Here is a 22,434-nt window from a genome sequence, read left to right on the forward strand (position 1 = left end):
TTCCTTTGAAGTTCTCTTCTCTCAGATGTTTTGTATGTTTTGCCTCTTCGTCATTTAGGTCAAGTTCAAACGCTCCTCCCTTAGAGAAGTAAGTTAGACTGCCCAATCTCAAGTACTCTCCATCTGCTATAGTACTTTTTATTGCCTCCATAACATTTATCACAATCTCAAATTATCTTATTTATGTTTACAATCTTCATCCACTAAATGCAGCATCCTTGAAAGAAGATTCTTTGTCTATATTTGACAGTTCCTAGAACACACTAGGTGCTAAAAAAATATGTGTGTCCTGCCTGAGAAAGGAGTCGAGAGAGAAAAACACTTCAGTCGAGAGAGAAAAACAGTCACACCTGGTTGTGGATTGGTTTTATGCAGGTCATTTAGGTCACACTTTATAATAAAAAAGTAATATTATAAACAATTGAGGAGAGAAGTAGTTTTAGTTTATTTTAGGGACTTTAAAAATTTGGGGCTACTTTTTTAATATTAGGAAATTATTTTCAGAGATTAGAGCTACTCAGTTGGTTCCACACAGTTCTCTGCCCTTGAAAACCTCACATTATTTTTGTTGCAAGTGAAGGCAAACAAATGACAAAAGGACAACAAGCAGAAAATGTTATTTAAATAATTGCAACTTAAGAATTATTTTTAAATTTCTGATTAGTTTAGTACATAAACTCTATGAAGGAAAATTCATGTGAGGGTTGCAATTTATCAGTGAGGCTGAAGATTAACTTTAAGCAAATAATTTTCCCTCTCTAGTCTTTAGTTTCTCAATCTATAAATTGAGAGGCTTTGTCTAGCCCAAACTCAGAAACCTCTTCTCCACTCAAAGATTGTATGATTTTATGTGGCACACAAATTATCTCACATATAAGTAAAAAAATGAATGTACATTTTATGTCTTATGTATTCCAGTTTAACAAAATGCAATTAAAATTTATAGAATGAAATATAATTTATTTGGTAGGTGCAGCATTTATGTTCTCATACTAAAAAAAATGTGTTTTTTTAATTCTAAAAATAAATTAAGGTCAATTCTGAATATAGTGGCAGGATAAATCAGAACTAGGCAATTAATAAAAATATTCTGGCCATCTTTTTTTTTTTTCTTACTGTTTCCTCTATTAGTTAATAGAGGAAGTAAATGGATAGTCTTTTAGATATAATAAAATATACCTTTATCTATGATAAAGACCTTTATGTATTTGTACATAAGAAAATGATTGGTATACCAACGATCAAAAGAAAAAGATTTTGAAGCAACAGATAAGAAAGCCCTGCAGTTGGTTGTCTTTATGTTTTGTTCCAAAGTTACTTTTCGTTCAGAGTCCAGTCTTGGAGGTAATCCAATCACGATACGCAGTCACTCGGGTGTAGACACCTGGCTTATTCTTTTTAGCGCATCCATCGCCCCAGCTTACTATTCCAACAAGGTGCCAGATCTTTCTAGAGTCAGGGTAAACTAGTGGTCCACCAGAATCATTCTAGAAGAAAAAGGAGAAAAAAAGCTTCTTATCCTGTCCAAGATTTTCCTTTTACCTCTCTTCTGGAGTTATCAATAGCCCCTGGGCATTGAAAACAATCCACACCCTTTAGGCTTAGAAACTCAGGGTGGTGACTGGAAGCGGGGCGAGGGGGGAGAGGGCATAGAGGGGATAAATCATGATGGAAAAATAAAATAAAAATAAGCAAAACCCAGGGAAACTCCAAACCAGAATCAGCTGTCTCCAGCTGCCACATGTTGGATTGGGCAGACTAGGAATGAATTGACAGTGAGCCCAGCCTGGACTGTGGAGGCCACTCAGCTGCTCTGTGATGAAGCCTCTGGGGAACGGGCGACCTGTGCACCTGCTAAACCCGCTGCATCTCCAGGTAAGAAGGAGGCAGCATTGTAGATCTGCAGGTTGCCCAGGAAACAGAGCACATCTGTTTAATTACCTTGTAGCTATTATTATTTGTGTGCATTTGTAGACTGAAAACTCCATGAGGGCAGGGATTGTGTTCCCCACTGCATCCCCAGCACCTAGGCTGGTGTCTGGGATATAAACGGGGGTAATCAATATTCTTTATATGGATTGAAATAAGAAGGAACTCTGTGGAAATCATTAACACAGAAAAATATCTTGTGGTGATAAAAACTGCCATTTAATTAGTACTTTGGGAGAAAATGATTTGATGACGAATCTAGACGTACCTGACAGGCATCAGCGTTTCCTGACATAAATCCAGTGCATAGCATGTTATCAGTCACTAAGCCAGATAATGCATTTGGCGCGTTGCAGACTTTGTTACCGATAATCTTCACAAAGGCCTCTTGAAGGACACTTGGAAGGGGACCTAAAGGCAACAAATTCTGCATATTAAGGGGATCTTAACTTTGTTGAGACGAAGAATACCCCAAATAAAGCAGTCTTTCGGTCGCCAGGAGTCAGGCCAGTCCCAGGCCAGGCTGCTCTCTTTCCCACATTGATTCCAGCTGGTTCCCTCACACAATTCCAGTTTTTCCAATTCTCATTCCCAGAGAGATTTCGGAACTTGAAGACAATGCCATGCTTTTGGTTCCAGCACTGGGTTTCTTTTCAGTATATTTAGGGATTGGTTAATTGCATGAGAGAGTGACTGATTGATTGATTGATTGATTGATCGTTTAAATAATTATTCCCATGAAGCTATTATGTTTTTACAGAAAAACTTACCGTTCATATAAAGGGCTCCCCATCCTGTAACTACAACTCTGTCATTTTCTGAGAGCTTCATTTTGGCATCAGGAAGACAAATTCTACGAATGTACTTTGAAAAAGAGACTTCCTTGGCAAGCTGCACAAGGGCAATGTCATCATGAACCCCAGGACTGCTAAAATTTTCATGAGAAATAATGTTTTGGACTTTCCCTGTCATATATGGTTTATTTACTACAGTTCCGAAGTTGACAGTCCAATCTTCTGAATTCGTTTTGCTGGAAAACACAATTCAATTTAAATATTTTCAGTTTCTGTGCCACAGCAGTGTTCCTAGTGGTCATATCATGACTTTAAGGCATGAGATTCCCAAATAACATTGTAAAGCACTTAAATTCTTATTTTTAAAAAATGGCTTTGACTTGCGGATGTTATAAATGCTGCAGTCATATAAAAATAATGCTAAGGACTATTAGAGCTGTCAGCCTTCTGCAAATCCCCCTAACTAGAGTCACTGCTGTCTTCTCCTCCTACTTCAGTCCCACCCAGTTTCTGAACATTTGACTTGAGTAGGAATCATCCCAGCAGCCTCAGGGGATGGGGTCTAGAATCACTCATTGCCAGACAGTCTGGATTTCGAGAGCCATTGAGAGGCTCTGGCATCTGAAAACGTAAAAAAATTGCCACTTGTTCTCACCCAGTCACCCTATTATTCTACGAAGTCAATACATTTTGGCTTCTGATTTAGATTTTATGACCCATTTCACCAAATCCCACTGAAACTCTCAAGTTAGGACCTAACATCCTGTTTAACTATTTTCACTCTCCCTCAAAAGATCAGATTCTTGGTTTTTGTTTGTTTTAAGGTTTCAAGACCTTCTTGTAACAGTGACACTCTTCCGTCCTTCTACCATTCTAGAACCTTCCATGACTCCATGTGCTTCACAGATCTGTTTGTTAAACTTCATTCCCTTAGACTCAGCCCCAGCGCCACCTCCAGAAATTTATATTTAAAAGGTTTAGTGATATGCTTAAGGGTCTACACTTTTGATAAGTCTCCCAGGTGGTCCATAATCCATGGACTACTTTTTGAAAATTACATCAGAGGGACAAATCTTTGTAAGTGACTTCTTCAATAAGTAAGTCTCATGTCATTTAGAGATGTTCCCAATCGATACAAATTTTCTAAGCATATTTTCTAATGTTTTATTTCACAAAATTTTTCCTACTTCAAATTACTCTTTTTGTTTACTATCCATAGAATATAACTTCTCAACACATTTTAAGAAGACTGTTTTCCCAGCCCAACACACACATTGTTCTTTTCCATCTACTCACCCTATTAATCAAATCTTATATCTGTAGGGGCCATATCAAATTTTATATCTCCATATCTCAGTTGGATATGCTGTCTTTATTCATCAAATTTCCATAGCTCTTACTTGTGTTGTATGTAAGACATTTACTATACTATGCTGTCTTATACCTTGAATACATCACATTTTAAATTCTTTAACTACATTGTAAACCCCTGAAGGGCAAGAAAAGTAAGCACCTAGTAACTGGAGTCAGACATTCCTGAGTTCACATTCAGTTTCTGTCATTTAAGGGCTATATGGTCTTGGCCTAGTTATGTCACTATTTCTGAACCCCAATTTCCTCAGCTTTAAATAAGCTTACCTTCTGTGAAGAATTATTGTTATGATGAAATAAAATAATGTAAGTAAAACAGATGCTGTCAGGTCAGAGTAGCTATTTGGAAAATGAGAATTGTTTCTATTCACTTTTCCTTTCTTTGCCAAATTTAAATATGCCTGCTTCCCTTCAAATTTGCAGGTAATTGTAAATGTATATGGCCTTGATGAATGCTCAGACACTTAGGTTAGCCCCCACAAACTACCAAAAATGGGCCAGCACCCGGAATCCTACAGATAGTCAGAGTTTTGCACTTACTTAGCAAAGCAGTGAGCTGCAGATAGTAACCACCTGCTGCTGATCAGAGACGCTCCGCAGTGGTGTTTGCCCTTCCACTGCATGCTGGCCTGCCACGGCCATGCCCCCATCTGGGCATTTTTTCCATTCACGATTCGGTTGCCTGCTCTGATACTGTTGAACAGTTGTCTCCCACAACCTGAAGAAAGGATTTTTTTTATACAAGAGCAGGTATCTTTGATAACGCTTTATAAGATATGTGTCTTAAAACATTACTTTAACCCCTTTGGTGATTGTCCAGCATCTCCTGAGTGATGCTTTTTCACTCCTGGAATGTACTGTCATCATGGTTTGGGTGACTTTCACATCTCTTCTTTTCCAGTCTACAGCATCTTTCAACCACTGGCTGTTATTGTATCTATTTCTTATCATTCTCATCTCTCCAACTGCAAAATTTTTTGAACGTGTATACTTTGCTTCATTAATGTCTGCATCTTGAATAGCAGAAATATTCCTTATAGATACTCCACTGAGTGCATGAATGCAGGGTTATGTCTTGGGAGAACATGATACTCCACAGAGAATTTGTTTAAAAGGTACAAAACTGTTTTTCATCAATAATAAATATATTTGATACAGCCTGGTTTTTTATATTCTTATTATCCTAAATTGTCCTTTTTTCCCTTCAATCTTTCCTATTTTAACTTATTCAGAGTGATTTCCTTAACTCATAATTCAATTCTTTGGAATCAGTTCTTATTTCATCCATTTGGACAACTCCTTATAAAGTTAAAATTGATATGCCAGTGTTTTTCAAAAAGAAATTCCAGATATATATCTGATATATCCAATAATTCTGAAAGACTACTATGGATTTTCATGTAATGTACATCAAGGTCCTTTTTAGGAAAAAGATGGAGAAATGTTTATGAGTGTGTTAAATTTACAATAAAATTTCTAAACTTACATTTGTTGGTAAGCATTTCAGCATTAGCCTTGCTGATTTCTGAAATTTAAAAGACATTAAATTGATAAGACATAATTTACCAAGCAATTGCCTTCAGTCCGAGGACATAAAGGCTAAGTTTTCCAGCCCAATCATGACCAACATTTAACAAATCCAGACTGTTTCATGTATTATTGGTCCCTCTTACTGCTACTTGTTATATTTTGACCGTCTCTCCACATCTCTACCAGGTATAGGAAAAGGGGAAAGGAAATAAAAGACAAAGCTCTCAATTGTATAATAGTTGTAGTAAAATACTTAGTGAGGTAAAAGCTGACATTCTTACTATTAAAAAGGACTGGGCATTATCTTTAAATTTCTCTATGATAATTCTTTTTACTTTGACGTACTCAGAGTTATCTATATTGTAAAGAAAAAGGTCCAATTAAAATTCTATTTTATTGGACCTGTTCTGCTCTTTGGGATCATCTTATTACTAAGGCTAAATTCTAAAATTTTGAGACTTTAATTTAAATTCAAGTCTCTTTTCTATTGGGAAGAGACTTTAGAGAGAAAGAGAAGAGTAGGGAACTAAAGGAAGACACACTGGAAAGTGCTGCCTGAATCCCGGGGACACAGGGGCAATAACTAGTGCAGCCATCTATCCCGACAGCCACCCACAGAGAATTGCATTGCCCCTTTGAGAACTTCTAGTTCAAACTCACTTCTCATCAGTGGCCCATTGGTGGTAGAGTCTGTATTCGGAGTCAAAGGAGCTGTAACTGCCACCTGGCAGCCTTCATAGACTTCAAGGACACTCGGATCAACTGTCTGTCCAGAAGCACCACAAAACTGGGTTCTGTAACCACATGCTTATCACCTAACAGGCCCTTTAACAGTACAAGTGAGAATTTCAAGACCTTCACTGGACCTGGAAGATCTTTACAAACTTCACTTTCTGTACTGTGGCAAAGTCCTATCGTTTTCTTCCCTTGTTTTCTAGGGAGTTAGTCCAGACGGGTTTTTTTTCTTTAATACTGTTACTCCCATTCGTCCTCAAGAAGCAATGAGAACTTCCTATCCCCAGCTTCACTCTTACCACGTCACTGTTTACACTGAATGATCAAGAAAATTCTAACTCTGTTTCCGGTAATGAGATCCTGAGAAGAGTAGGGGCTGGGGAGGAATAATGCTTCAGTGAGGACCCTTCACTGCCTTTTCCACACATTGACAGCAAACTCTCTCAAACTCGCATGCTCACCGTTTAACCATTTCAATCACCCTTCAGACAAAAATTCTTTGGCGCTGTCCCTTCTACAACCAATTCACTGTAGAAGTGCCAGACTTGGGGAAGCATATTTTTTCCTAAATGAATTCCTGAAACCCTTGGCTTATTTTTTTCCTAGTACTCTTTTTGTTTTTTAAAATAGTTCATAAGCACAAATATTAGAAAATAAAGGAAATACCCATAAGTTTAATGGAAGATGGAACTGCATTCCAGGACACCGTGTTGTCTTTCAACATCTGAAGTAAGACAGCTTTGATTTCAGTCTTCATGATGCCCCTCTTTGCTGGAGGAAACTTGAATGTCAGCTGCAACTGTACACTGGAACCATTGGGATGAGGGCTAGAAACAGAAGAGATGTTCTAGTATGTTGCTTCTTGATTTTTTAGATGTTTTTTGAACCCATTGAATGTCCCACATTTTAATTATTATATTTTCTTTATATATATTAAAAATAATACACAGAAATTGTTCCAGCATGTTTAAAGTGCAAGGGTTCCCCAAAATCTTCTAACTGGTTCAGAGGTATTGTGCATGGAAGAAGATGTGAACCACAAACTAGAAAACAGAATACAGGGTGGGACAAAAGCAGGTTTATAGTTGTTCATGTGGAAAATAACACAATAATTAATAAATAACAATACAACAATAAATTCTTTGTTTCTCGTACTCACAACTATAAACCTACTTTTGCCCCACCCTGTATTTTAAACACATAGGAGACACTGAGTACTGGCCAATAAATGATTAATTTGAGATTTTATTATAACACAGTAAAAACCATGTTCTCATACAGGTATTTTCAAATAATTTTAGATTAAAAGATAAGTGAGAACTTAAATGTAGAACTAGGAAGCATTCAAAAGATAACTTCTAAAATATATTCAAGAGCAAGTGCTAAGATCCTTTTTATAATTTCTTATACATGTCTACTTCCTGAGAAATCTCAGAAACGCAACTATAAAGCATGAAGAAAATCTCCATTATTTGTACATTCAGTACATTCTTTTTATTAATCAGGAAAGGAAATTAATTCATTTTGGAAGACAAATGCTATCTTAAATGATTCACTTTGCTCCACAGTTATTACAGTAATGGTAATGCTAGAGAGACCAAAAGAAGGCTATTTTAGGAAAGGCATGCCAGGTGGATATGGGCGGAAGAAGAGGTGGCTGGTATATGGGTAGCAAAACAACCAGGTTGGATTCCTTGTTTTCCATAGAGTTACAGTTACCTTTTATCCTAGAAGTCAGTTAGACCTGCCTGACATGAGCAACCTTGCAATTCCCCTTCATGTATAAGATTACAGATTCGGACAGAGCAGTTTCTGCCTTGAACAGAAATTGGTTAAATACAATGATACTTTAATTTATGGACAACTTTTCTCCCTTCCTTCCTTCCTTCCTTCCTTCCTTCCTTCCTTCCTTCCTTCCTTCCTTCCTTCCTCCCTCCCTCCCTCCCTCCCTCCCCCCTCCCTCCCTTCCTCCCTTCTTACCTTCCTCCCTACTTTCCTTCCTTCCTTCCTTCCTTCCTTCCTTCCTTCCTTCCTTCCTTCCTTCCTTCCTTCTTTCCTTCCTTCTTCTCTCTCTCTCTTTTCATGTTGTTATTATGTAAAACCAGGGCTAATGTGACATATCGCCTACTTCCCTTTCCATAGCATCCTGAATAAATTTGTACTCACAGAAGTTTGATGACCTGAGAGTTGATATATTCTTTGTATATACTAGAATTTTGAAATCGGTCCAACATCTGTCAGGAGAAAAAAAAAAACACAAAAGAGCTACCATGTCTATTTTAATCAAATTTATAATGAAATTAACAAAATAAATCACCAACTTACCTTAGTCTCAATATCTTTGCTCAGATCTGTACTAATTTGTGAAGGTGCATTTTCACAGCTATCATTGTATGTGACTCCAGAAATAAGAAAATCACCTTGGTAATGGTAAATCTTTCCTGTGAAATAGAGAAATGTGCAAAGAATTTTAAAACAGAAATTGGCTTCAAGTCCCTCCGTGTCTTTATCACAAAACTAACATTCAACCCAGCTTTAGAAATAACCAGAAGGACTGAAAAAGGGAGAAGAGGGAAATGAAGGAAAACTAATATTCGCTTATTCTAGAAATGGCAACTACCCAGCATACACGAAGTGACCCCTCCTTTATTCGTAAGGTAATAGACATCACCGTTCTTCAGTATCCTCCTCAAGGCACTAATCCAGGCAGCTGATGGCAACTTACCCAAGAATGCACTAGAGGTGAAATGTGTTTTTCATGTGTAACCTGAATTCTTAGCCTAGTGATTACCCAATTAACTTTTTTAAGCAGTTTTGATACAGGAAGTATTACAAACGTCTCCTTGCACTTTCTGGATGACCTACACTCACTTGCACCCTTTCTTATGCCCCACTGCCTGTTGGCCTGCTTTCCGCGCCTTGAAGTCATTCTTTTATGTCCTGATGTTGCCCTGGCACTTCCCTGTGGCATCTGGTGCCTGGTGCCTGGCGGTGTCACAGGCCTCACATTCCCTATTCTTTCCTCTCTCCAAATGTAAACTGCTTCACCTGATGTACTAGGCCACCCTAATTTAAAACATGACAACCTACAGGTAGCTCTTTCACGTCACCTATGTACTTTTAAAAATAGGAACTAGTAGGAAATGGTATCCTGTTTTGGTTAAGGATTAGCCATTCACATATTTTGAGAACAGTTGTGTGCTTTTGAGCCACCTTGAAAAGCACCACATGGTCTGTAAGGGGTGCTAATAATAGACTTTGAAAAATATGATCACCTGAGCTGTAATACTTCATTGTACTAGAAGTCAGAAACATCATTTCAACCTAAAATAAAAATCAGTTTTCTTCTATCCTTACAGTTTCCTGTATTTTTCCTTCTGGCAACCAGTGCATGTGAAAGGAAATGCCAGGTTCTGTCTAAGAAGTTACCTAAGGTCACTCTGAAAAGAGTAAAGTATATAAAGTTAGATAAACTAGTTCAATTTGTTAAATACAAGGTGAAACAAATTGGCTGTCACCTCAGCATATTACTTTAGCCCTCTGGGATTATTTTCACTAATAACAAAGACTAAATTACATTAAATAAACTCCAAGACTCTCTTTTTCCTACCGTTTTATAATTTTAATCTGTAAAGTTTTTCACCAAACAGAAGAGCAAATAAACAGACTCTTTAGCACTGTTACATTCAGTATGCTGAACTTGGGTATGTGCAGGAGAGCAGATTAATCTGTCAATACTAGAATTGAGCCGAGAATAGTAGGAATCTCTACAATTTGAGGTATATTTACTAAAAGATATACCAACTCAACTACAAGCTTACTACAAGCTCCTTTATTGACAATGAATATTAGCATCAAAGTATTGACTGTTTCATTCTTGTCATATCCCCATAGTTGATGATACAACTTATAGAGTGGATCAAGGAGGCATCTAATTCAAAAACTTTTATAAACTTCAGTGTCAAGTAGTAGAAAAGTATTGTGTTGAAACAAAACACTAAGTAAATAATAAATTTTACACAAAGAAATTTAATATTTATGTCATTTCTTGACAATTCATAAGTAAAGGAGATTTAGTAGTAAGGGTGGAAATTGAAAATAGTTAATACTGACCAACTGCCAGGAAATGAACAAGGAGACCAATAGTTACTCCCAAGATTGCCACCACTCCAAGAAGAATAGGGATCACCGTACATACTGGCCAAGATCTCCTCTGGGAGGGCACTCCAAACCTGTGACAGGGGGAAAGTGATTCAGATCAGGTGACAGACACTCTAAATGTACCTACCTCTCCTCCAGCACCTACAACATGGCTTATAATACATGCATCAGGCCTTTACATTAGCTAAAGCGCAGGAGCCTCAAATGCCCAAACTGGATACACGCCCAGTGGCAGCCCAGCCCCAGGAGGCCCCGGTCGGACCCGAGCAGGGCACGGGGCTGCGGGCTCCATCCCTGGGAGGCGGCGTTCAGGAGGCAGCCAAGGCACGTTTCTCTCTCAAAGTCAATTTAAAAAGATGGACAGGCCCTGGTGCTCATTCTTTGAGTCAATCATACTTAAGTGCTATGTTAGCTTAAGTACTATGGGGATACAACTGTGAGCAAAGTAGACATGGCTTTTGTCCCCATGTTAGGGATGAGAAACTGGTTTGCTCTTTTTATTTACCTAAAGCACGTTGCATAGCATTAGGTGTGGTCTGGTTGTATTTCTCTAAACTATAGCCACATCATGTACAAGGGTATATACAGATTCATAAACAAATATATAACATAGCCATTTATAAGTTTTACTTAAACATGGAAGGAAATATCGTATCAATTGCACTTATTCCTGTTATGAGATCATGAATAGATTTTTTTTTCTTTTTTGTCTACTTTTTCTTTAACTGTATTTTCTAACGTTTCTACAGTAAATGTGGACTATTTGTACAATGTAAATTAACAAATAGGTAAGTTTCATCATCAAAACAAATCAATTAAATAAAAAGTAATCAGAAAATACAGTGATTTGGCATCATAGAGTGATCTAGGGCTACAGTTGGGCCTTATGGTCACTCTCAGTCTGATCTACATAAGGTTTGGATACTAGTTATTCTTCCTATCTTGAAAGACTTGATGTCACAAAATTGCTCATTTGAAGGAAGAGCTGTAACATTAAAAAACATCTCTGATTTCAAGTTCAAAGCAGCTTCAGCTGTTTCCTCAAACTCTGTATTCTGCACCCTCCTAAACAAAATGTACAAAACAGGAGCTTGTGATCAGCAGATATATTTGGCAGGTTAAATAGTCTCTATGAATATGAGTATCTTTCTTTTTGTTCTAATGCCTAAAGAGCCAATTGATTTTTAGGTAGAGGAAAATTTGGGGGTTTTGTTTTGGTTGTTTTTTACATTTTTTTAAAACATTACCTTATGTCACAACAGTGCAACTCCACCAGTCTTATTTCCTCTCTGCTCTGTTCTCTATTCATAATCCTACCTCTTCCTTATATCTCTTTTGATGACTTGTTAATTCATGTTTTCAAGAACCATAATCTCTTTCAAGAAACTCCCTATTTCATGTATGCTTTCATATTGGAATTCTATTGTTTATTCTCATGCTCAGAGCAAAAGGATATTCTAGCCATGTCTCTAATACAAAATGAATCACACCCTAAAAGAAATATACAATTAAAGCAACTAATAACAATATTTTTAATCTTACTAATATCTGAGAATATGTTTCCTGTAATGACTAGAAGTTCACTGTGATAGTGAGGTCTCAAATCTGTTTTGGATTAGCCAGTAGTAATTTAAGACTGATAGTTTAGTCTTTCTGAGACACGCATATCAGTTTGAGGGACTCAAATTATGTAGCCTAAATGGTGATTCTAAAGTCACTGAGATGTTTTCTATACAAACAATCACTACATAACAGCTTATAAAATGTTTTTCTATGAAAGCCCTTTTAGATGTTCTAAAGAAAACATATTGTTGAGTATAGCACCGATATGGTTCCCCAGCCCCTCCCATTATGGATCTCTTCCTGTCATAAACAATTGAGATTAGATTTTTTTATATCTAAAATATCATAGTAGTTTATGATTTATTCAACTTTTCCTTTAGTAAATGTGATGCATGGACTTTAGGAATTGATTATTATTTTGAATTACTGAAACCATTAAAATTATGTTCTAAATACTAAAAAATGTCCATTCATGAAACACTTTACTCTTTTATTTATCAAATTAACTTTTGGCCATAGTTTTTTTTTTAAAATGTAATGATTTGCATTCCAGGATGAACCCCTCATGAAAAAGAGAATAGGTTAAAAATTAATCTTCAATGAATTTAACCAACTTCAAATACTTAACTATAATTGCCTCACTTTTGAATTGACTCTACTTCAAGTAAAGGCTCATTGCTGTTCTGACATAATCCACCGTTCACCTTAATCAAATTACAATAATAATATCATACAAATAATAGTAACTACATTATTCCCAATTTTAAAACATCAATCTCACTATAATTTATCCCACAGTCCATACCAGGTGTAGTTTCGTAGATCAGATGTCCTTCTAACCATATTCTGATATTGCATTTGCAGTTAGGCTGCATAACAAACTACTCTTCATTTATTAGACCTTCAGTTACAGACCATTTGAATTAGATGCGCCTAAATTGTTATATAGTGAAGAGAGTTATTGTAAGATTCCTGTGCAAAATTCCCCAAATTTTATAAAGATAACCCTTTTTTTTCATAGAAGACTTTAAATCACTAAGGAGAAAGTTTTGAAGAACAAAGAGAGAAATTAATGATCAAATGAGCTGAATGGCCTCCTGTTCCAACTTTCTCCTGGAACCCTAAAGAAACAGTACCCTAGAAGGGGATCTCATTTAAATATTTATGAAGTTTTGAGGACCCCCAGAAGTTTGCCAGCTGCTAATTCAGAATGTGTGTTGTAAAGTGCATTATTCTAAAAATCTATAAAGACATTAAGAGTTTTAAATTATTTCTATAGAAACATTTTCTATTATAAAATATGATTTCAATTTTATTACTAGAGAATAAAAATGGTAGTGTTCTTATGGGTGGTTATAAAAAAAAAAAAGTAAGCAAAATTTTGCTGAAATCTGATTCTTTTTTCCAACTTTCTGAAACTTTCCTAGAGACTTTGCAAGGCCTTTAAATCTCAGAAACAAGAGCATGTTTTTGACAGTCCAGAAAAAATAATCTGAGTTATAGAAAGCAACCAATTAGTAAAAAGCTAGAAGATACCCTATAGTAGCTTGTTAGGTTTTTACAGACTTAATTTCCCAAATAAAGTCCCCTTTACCTGTACATAATTTTCTGATTGTTGTAGTGGTGTCAGGGACAATGATGGTGACGAAGATGACAACGATGATAATGGTAATAAAAGTAAGGATCTTCTTGTGTAGCTCTTAAATTGACCGATGTTTCACAGGTTTATGTGCCACATCCAGTGTGGGTTGGTTGGTTTTTATGGGTTGGGTGAAATGTAAAGAATAAATCAGATGAAACTTGTCTGACCAGGGTTAAAGACTGTCATATTTCTATAGTTTCAAGATAAGAGTCATCCAGGGAATGACAAACTTCCTTGACTTGGCCATTTAGGAAAAAAAAAAAATTATAGCTTTGTCTTGGGTTAGTCACCTAAAAGTTACACCCAAGGTACAGCTGAGTGGTAAATTGGGATAATCTGTATCTGCTTGACCAATTCCATTCTAGTGACTTCTTCCTCCTCAACTGAAACTAATTATAACTATGGAGAAGTTTCTGACCAATGACTTTCCACAAGGCATGAATTTCATTATAACTAATATTGCCATCATTCTCATGTAAATAAAATTCTATTTCATTGTGGTTTGCATTTGCTTTTCCCTAATTACTAGTGAAAATGATCATCATTTCACATACTTTTGGGGGGGTGCTGGAGGGCTGGGTTTTCTCTTCTGAGACACCTGTTCATAAATTTAGCTTATTTTTTCTATTGGTTGTTTATCTGTTTTCTTCTGGACATACCTGAGTTTTCTATAATATCGCATTGTATACAGGAAACGTATTTATATGTTTTACGTTGACTGGTAGTAGAGCGCGCAATAAAAACTACCCGCAAACAATGTGATATAATAAATATTGTGGTTCTGCATATAATTGCTTGGAAGTCACCCCTCCATCCTAACAAGTAGAAAGTTCAATCAACCCCATTCCCACAATAAATACTGAAGTAAAATTCCTTTGGGCTTCTCACTGAGGGAGGTAAAAGGAGCCATTCTGAAATATTACAGAGCACTCTATTCTTCTTAACAAGGCTTGCCATCGGGGGTAACTAGTTACCAGGAGTCTAACCTTCAGAGGTATTATCAGAGCCTTTTTGCCCTGGAGAAGGGAAATACCCAACTTCAGACCATTCCAGCCACCCTATTCCACCTGAGAGCAAGAAGAAAAACTGAGAAACACTTGTGAAGTTTACAGTCCAGAGGCACAGGCTCACTAAAAGACTGGACCTAATCATAGGGCTATAGAACACATCCTGGGCAGTGTTGCTAAAGGCCTATTGAAAGAGGAATCTCAAGGGAAATTTTTAAATATTGAACTAAATAAAAACTAGAACACAATTTATCAAAATTTGTTGAATGTAGTGAAAGCAGTGCTTAAGGGAAATTTAGAGCATAAATGCATATATTAGAAAAGAAGAAAAATCTCAAATCAGTAACCCAACTTTCCATTTTAGGAATCTAGAAAAAGAAGAACAAGTTAAATCCAAAGTAAGCCAAAGAAAAGGAATAATAAGAAGTAGAGCAGAATTCAATGAAAATAAAAACAGAAAATAGAGAAAAGCAATTAAACCAAAAGATGGTTCTTTGAAAAGAGCAAAAAAATCAATGAGCCTCTAGCCAGGCTAAGAAAAAAGAGAGGATACATATTATTGACATCAGAAATGAAAGAGGGAACATCACTACAAGTCCCATGGACATTAAAAGAATAACAAAGGAAAACTATGAACAACCCTATTCCCACAAATTTGATAAACTTGATGAAATGGACCAATTCCTTGAAAGGCACAATCTACAAAAGTTTACACAAAAAGAAATAGTATAAATAAGCTTATATATATGTGAATCAATAATGAAAAACCTCCCAATAATTAAAAACTGGTGGATTCTACCAAACATTTAAGGAAGAAATCATAACAATTCTCTCCAATCCCCTTCAGAGGATAGAAGCAGAGGAAATACTTCTAACTCATTCTATAAGGCCAGCATTAGAAAACGAAATTATAGGCCAACGTCTCTCATGAATATAGATGCAAAAATTCTCAACAAAATATTAGCAAATTGATTTTTAAAAATATGCAGACCACGACCAAGTGGGATTCATCCAGGGTATGCAAAGCTGGTTCAACATTTAAATCAGTTAATCCAAATCATCATATTAACAGACTAAAAAAGAAAAATTGCATCATCATTTCACCATCACTTCAATAAACGTACTGGATATTAACCAATTCTGTTCAGATTTAATAATTATTTATCCTCAGTGTGTAATTTGATGTTTTGTCATTTAAGGAGGCCTTTTCATGCATAGAACATTTTAAAAATATTTAATAGTCTAATTTCTCACACTAAAAACCACAAAATATTAACAAATATTTCCCACCTTGATTTCTTCAAAGTATGTTTCTGTATTTTTATCTAAAATTTTAATTTTAATTTTTTTACATTTAGGTTTTGCTGCTATTATTTATGTCTAGTTATAAACCATTTATCTTTGTGTCAAGATAAGTTAAAGATACAGAATTTTTGTTAACACAAGTAAATAAATAGAGAACCTGCCTATCAAATAACAAGTTGAGATGAATTTAACATGAATCTCCTCTGTCATAAGCTGCACATTTCATGTATTGTTTTACACCTGCTTTAAATGTAAAATTATCTTTTTGTTTTAAGCTGTGATTAGGAATCTGAATTTATAATCTTTAATTCCTAAGCTTATACTAATATCAAAACCTATCTCTTTTGAGATCATTTCAGACTGAAACAATTAGAACCCACATACAAACAGACACAGTTAAATAAGAAATACTACTTCATACCATACATGTCTGTTAGTTTTCATCAATTTTTTGTTTCTTTTTATATATTTTTCCCAAGAATCTGTACAAATTCAGAACTCCTTTTGTTTTTGAAAGAGCTGCTCTAATTAGCTCACTTTTGCAAATATTTTAAATAAAATTTAATTGATTTTCATCATTTCTAATTTTCCAAACACTCCTGGCCTTTTACCATACTCCTTCTTCCCTGTTAAGGTAGAACATTTTGGGGGAGAGAAGTTGTATGTTTTTCTCCTCTCCTGACTTCTTTATAAATCATTAATTTTTTAAAAATTATATTATCTGTTTTCATAATTCTATATTTTATCTTATTATTTTAAATAAATTTTAACTGGAGAATTTAACAATAAATATCTTTACCTTCTTTTTTGCATTACTTTTAAATGATTATCTCAGGAACTAAAAATATGCATCCTTATCATGTTCTGCTTATGTACCAATCTGCGACATCACTTTTCAGCCATGTTGCAGCGCTAATCCTTGTTTTCTGGTGCCTAAAGCCAGTAAGACTGCCTTTCTTAGAGACTTTTTTTATAACTATTTTTTCATTATTTTTTTAAACATATCTATTGATTTCAGAGAGAGGAAAGGAGAGGGAGAGAGGGAGATAGAAACATCAATGATGAGAGTCATTGATCGGCTGCAGCCCGCAACCCGGGCGTGTGTCCTGACCGGGAATCGAACCCCAATCTCCTGGATCCTAGGTCGACACTCAACTGCTGAGCCACGCCAGGCCGGGCTTATTTTTCAATTACAGTTTACATTCAGTATTATTTTGTATTAGTTTCAGGTGTACAGCATTGTGGTTAGATAATCAAATACTTCATAAAGTGTTCCCTTTGATATTTCCAGTACCCACCTGGCACTGTCTGTAGTCATTACAATATTTTTTACTCTGTTTCCTATACTGTGCATTATATTCCCCAGGACTACTTTGTAACTAACAATTAGTATTTCTTAATCCCTTCACCTTTTCACCCAGCCTCCCAAGCCTCCTTCCCTTTGGCATCCATCATTCTGTTCTCTATAAGTCTCTTTCTATTTTGTTTTTTAATTTATTTTATTCTTTAGCTTCCACATATAAGTGAAATCATATGGTATTTGTCTGCTAGACTTTTTAGCTCCCCTCTACCACCTGGACTGGGCAATACTCTCTGGCAAGAAACCATATGTATGTAAATCTGACCCATTATACTTCCTTCTTTTTACTCTCCTTTAATTGACTCTTCAGTTTTTGCCAGTTTGGGGGTTACTCTTTACCATCTTCATATAGTCAGTTTTTATATTTTTCTAAAGTTTATAACTCTAGGAGTGTTCAATATAAGATACTTGACCATTGCTGGAAGCAGAACTCATTATTGTTGACTTTTAAAGAACAATATTTTTTTGGTATGGACATTGATTTCATTTTTTAAAAAAAAAACACCAAAATTTCTTAATTTTAGTTTAAAATTTATCAATATTTCCTTTTAAGTTTAGTATTTTGGATCTACATGTGTGGAGTGTGTTTAATAATTCTTTGCTTTCCATAAAGATATTCTCCCATGTTTTCTGTATAAACTTTGTGTAACCATTTGCACTTAGATCAGCAGTTTATATGGAATTAATTTTTGTGTGCATTATAAAGTAGGAATAAAGATACATTTTTTTTCATATAACTGTTTATTGACTCTCTACACCTTATTGAAAATGTACAAACACTATCCTTTATTCACCGCATTGCAATGCTACCTCTGTTATAAATCAAGTAGGTATCAAGTGTGGGTCTGTTTCTGAAGTTTTCATTGTTTCTTTGATTTTTTTCTAATATCACAAACAGCAACTATGGGCTGATGTAGTTCAACTTTCCATGTTACCCAAGATCAGCCTCTCTTCCATTTGAGCAAAGCCTCAAATTTCAGTATTTCTTCTCTTGGCTCCATAACCACAAAAACACATATATCATGTTATTTTTATGGTCTTGTTGAATCATCATGCTTTAAATGAGTGAGTTACAGAATGTACACTATTCAAAGGACACTCCCACAGACTGCATATTCCAGTTTCAGTTCAGCCAGGAAGTCTTAATGCCAACTCGGAGAAGAATTAATCAAATCCTCTGTAGCTACTGGAATTATCCACCCCATGACAACACTTCCTCTTTCTGGGTTTATGTTTCTCCCAAGGCAAGTTTCAGAGTGGGAAAAGAGATTTTTAATACATTTATCTGTATTCTACTATGATTCCATATTGTGAATTCATTGGAGGGTGTAGTAGGCTGAATAATTGCCACCTATAGATATCAGGTCCTAATCCTTGGAACTTGGAAATGTTACCTTATAAGAAAAAGGGTCTTTGCTGATGTGATTAAGTTAAGGATCTAGACATAGGGAGATTATTCTTGATTATTCGAGTGGCTCTAAATCCAACAAGTGTCCTTATAAGAGAGAGACAAAGGGTAAAAAGGAAGAAAATTTTACCCTTTGTGACAGCATGGATGGACCTGGAGAACATTATGCTAAGTGAAATAAGCCAGTCAGAGAAAAGCAAGTACCATATGATTTCACTCATAGGTGGAGTTTAATGAACAAACTGAACTACCAAGCAAAGTAGAGACAGACTAACAGAGAGCAGGCAGACAGCTCGAGGTGAGCGTAGAGCTGGGAGGGAGGTGGAAGGATTGAACAAAAAAGAAAAAAGTAAAGAGAGAGAACTCATGACATGAACAACAGTGTGGGGTTGGATGGAGGTGGTAGAGGGCATAGAGGGGATAAAAGGTGATGGAAAAAATTAAATTAAATTATTTTTTAAAAGAGAGAGAGGCAGAGGGAAATTAGGCACATAGAAGAGGAAAGGGGCATGTAAGATGGAAACAGAGATTGGAGTGATGGGCTCATAGCCAAGGAATGTGGTAGTTACAAGAAGCTAGAAGAAGCAGGAGATGGATTCCCCCCTGGAGATGGAACCCAAAACACATCTCAATTTTGCAACAGTGTGAAAGGAGGAAAGAATGGGAACAGAGCATGTATGTTAGTAAGTTTAGTGGTGGAAAAAATGTAGGTACTAGTTAATTTTTCCAAGTAAAATAGAAGGCAAGTTCTTCTACTAAAAATTAAATAGAAGGTGACAAAACTGTAGGTTTAATGAGATAGTAAATGATTTGAAACAACCCATGTGGAGAATGAGAGAGCCTACGTAAGGAAACAAAATAACCATCTTCTCCTACACAGAGACAGAGGCTGGGGCGATAAGGCTACAAGCTAAGGAATGCCAAGGATTGCAGGCAACATCCAGAGGGCAGGAATAGACAAGGAAGGAGTCTTCCCTGGAGCCTTCTAAGACACCATAGCCCTGACGGCACTTTTATTATAGACTCTAGCCTCCATAACTCTGAGATTTCTGTTGTTTTAAGTCATCAAGTTTGAAGTACTTCATTATGGCAGCCCTAGGAAACTAATAACAGGTTCTTTCTCTCATTCTATTGCTGCTTTCTCTGAAGGAACCAGCTGCCATGTTGTTAGTTGCCCTACATAAGGGCTAATGATGACTCTAGCCAACAGCCAGCAAGAACCGAATGGCCGCATGAGTGAGCAAATCCTCCAGTCCAGCCTTGAATTGACTATAGCCCTGGCTGACACTTTGATTGAAACTTTATAAGAGTCCTGAGCCAGAGATATCCAGTGAAGTTGTAGTAGATTCCTGACCCTCAGAAACTACCATATATTAGGTGTTTGGTGTTTTAAGTTGCTAAGCTTTAGGATAATTTGTTTCTCAAGCAAGAGATAACTAATTTAATGCTCTACATGAAAGACAAGAACTATTGGTGGTCTGGTGTAAAAGAAGACAGCAGTGTCTCTCTCTAGTCTTAGTTGGGAGGCTAATGCCAGAACTCTATCTGACAGCAAGTCGTTTTCATACCTGGGGCAGGTGAGGGAACACATGTGACTGTGTGTTCAAACACACAGAAAAACACTGAACCAAAAGTAAAACATTTGCATTATGTCTACCTATCCAAGTACTATCTTCTGGTCTCAAGGATGTTAAGAAAATCAATCAATTAGAAGAGTGCTTGAGTAATAATAAACCATGTATTTTAAGACAAAGGGAAACAATAGCACTCATCTTAGCCAAGCATCCTGAGCCCTGGTTAACTTCGTTTAGGTTGCTTCTTCTTTTTTTTTTTTTTTAAATATGTCTTTATTGATTTCAGAGAGAGGAAAGGAGAGGGAGAGAGAGAGATAGAAAGATCAATGATGAGAGAGTCATTGATTGAGCCCACAACCCGGGCATGTGCCCTGACCAGGAATCAAACCCCGATCGCCTAGGATCCTAGGTCGATGCTCAACCACTAAACCATGCCCAGCCGGGCTAGGTTCCTTCTTAGGTGATATCAAGGTATAAAGGCAGTGTTTCATTCATTTATTCATCTGATAAATAATATTTGAATATTTGCCATGTGCCAGATACACTGGAAATACAGTAAACAGAAGCAAAACTCCCTGCCACTTGGAGTTTACATCTTAGTGTAGAAGACAGAAAATAAACAAGTATTTATTTATTTATTTACTTATTTATTTATTTGTGTGTGTGTGTGTGTGTGTGTGTGTAGTGTCAGGCAGAAATTATTTCTATAAAGAGATATAAAGAGGGTGAAAGGAATATGCGTAACAGAGGCTACTAAGGGAGATAAGGTGGTCAAGGTAAGCCTTTCTGAGAGATTGACATCTGAGCAGAGACTTGAATAAAATGAGGAGAAGGGGAAAGTTGCATGGATATCTAAGGAAATATCTTTTCAAGTAGAAAAATCAAAAATATAGGGCCAAGAGAATTCATGAGATGCTTGAGGGACTGCAAAGTGGCCAAAGCGGAGAGTTAGAAAAATTGTAGAAAGATAAGAAGTTTTAAAGGCAATGGCCAAAGAGAAACAGTTTTTATTGGACATTATGAAATATAACAAGAATTTTGAATTTTATTCTAAATTTGGTGGAAAACCATTGTAAATTTTAAAACAGAAAAGTATTTGATCAAACTTATATTCCTAGTGACTGTATGAAGCAAGAAACCAGGTGTCAGGGCTGAGAAGGAGCAGGAGTAAGGGAGTTAATAGGCTGCTGTAGTTTGTAAAGGTGAGAAAAATGGGCTGCAGAGATAGCAAGAAATTGTTGAAGTCTGGTATATTTTGAAGGCTGAGCTGGCAGAATCTGCTGATGAATTGAACATAGTAGAAAGTTTGGAGCCTGAGCAATTGGGTTCACAGTAATGCCATTAACTGAGATGGTACCACTCAGAAAAATAGTGAGTAGAAATTGGAAATCAAGACCTTGTTTTTAGACATCTTCCATTAGAGAGGGCTTTTAGAAATCTATGGGGAGCTGTTGAATAGGTAATTGCTTATAAGAGGCTGTAGTTCACTGAAAAGATTGTAGTTGAAAATATAAATTTTGGAAGTTGAGGAAACTGGAGACTAATTCCTGTGATGAAATGCCCAGACACATTGATTATTCCAACTGATGTCTACAGAGAGTAAGCTGTAGACTAAATAAGGTGCCTTGACAACCATGAACAGGAGGCTGAAATGTAGATAGCAGAAGCTCAAGAGGAAAGAAAATCTTTAGGTAGCTACTTTGCTATTATAAATGCTTTTTTGTTGTTTCTTTTCCCAGAATGAACTCTATTCCATGGTAAGAAAAATAGTTGAAAATGATAACTTGACTACTGAAGTTCATGTCTCTGGAATTATGGGAATTCAGAGAATGAAAGGAATGATATTCTTTTCAGAAGGGAGCAAAATATTAATTTATAAACAATTGACAAGTGAGCTTGAGTTTAGGCAAAATTCTAGAGAATATTAATATACTAGAAAAGTTTTAGATGTGGGAAGTGAGAGAAAAAAAGAGGAGGCAAGAGGATAGCAAGTTTTGAGGCCTCCACAACTGGAAGAATGGCATTGACTGAGATGAGGAAGACAGTGGGTATAAC

At 36.1% G+C, this 22,434-nt stretch overlaps 1 protein-coding gene across 1 annotated transcript; it reads right to left on the reverse strand.

Moving 5' to 3' along the window:
* Positions 1-1,325: 1,325 nt before the first annotated feature.
* On the reverse strand, positions 1,326-14,407 carry LOC308563349 (transmembrane protease serine 11B-like; the record flags this gene model as incomplete). The annotated part of the gene is made up of 10 exons (XM_081150351.1): positions 1,326-1,487; positions 2,198-2,340; positions 2,700-2,959; positions 4,635-4,812; positions 5,581-5,619; positions 7,026-7,186; positions 8,526-8,593; positions 8,685-8,800; positions 10,473-10,591; positions 14,385-14,407. The coding sequence occupies 10 exons, from the start codon at positions 14,405-14,407 to the stop codon at positions 1,326-1,328; spliced, it is 1,269 nt and encodes a 422-aa protein (XP_081006477.1).
* Between the last annotated feature and the right edge of the window lie 8,027 nt (positions 14,408-22,434).

This window comes from Miniopterus schreibersii (assembly GCF_964146895.1).
Source record: "Miniopterus schreibersii genome assembly, chromosome: 1".
NCBI lineage: Eukaryota > Metazoa > Chordata > Mammalia > Chiroptera > Miniopteridae > Miniopterus > Miniopterus schreibersii.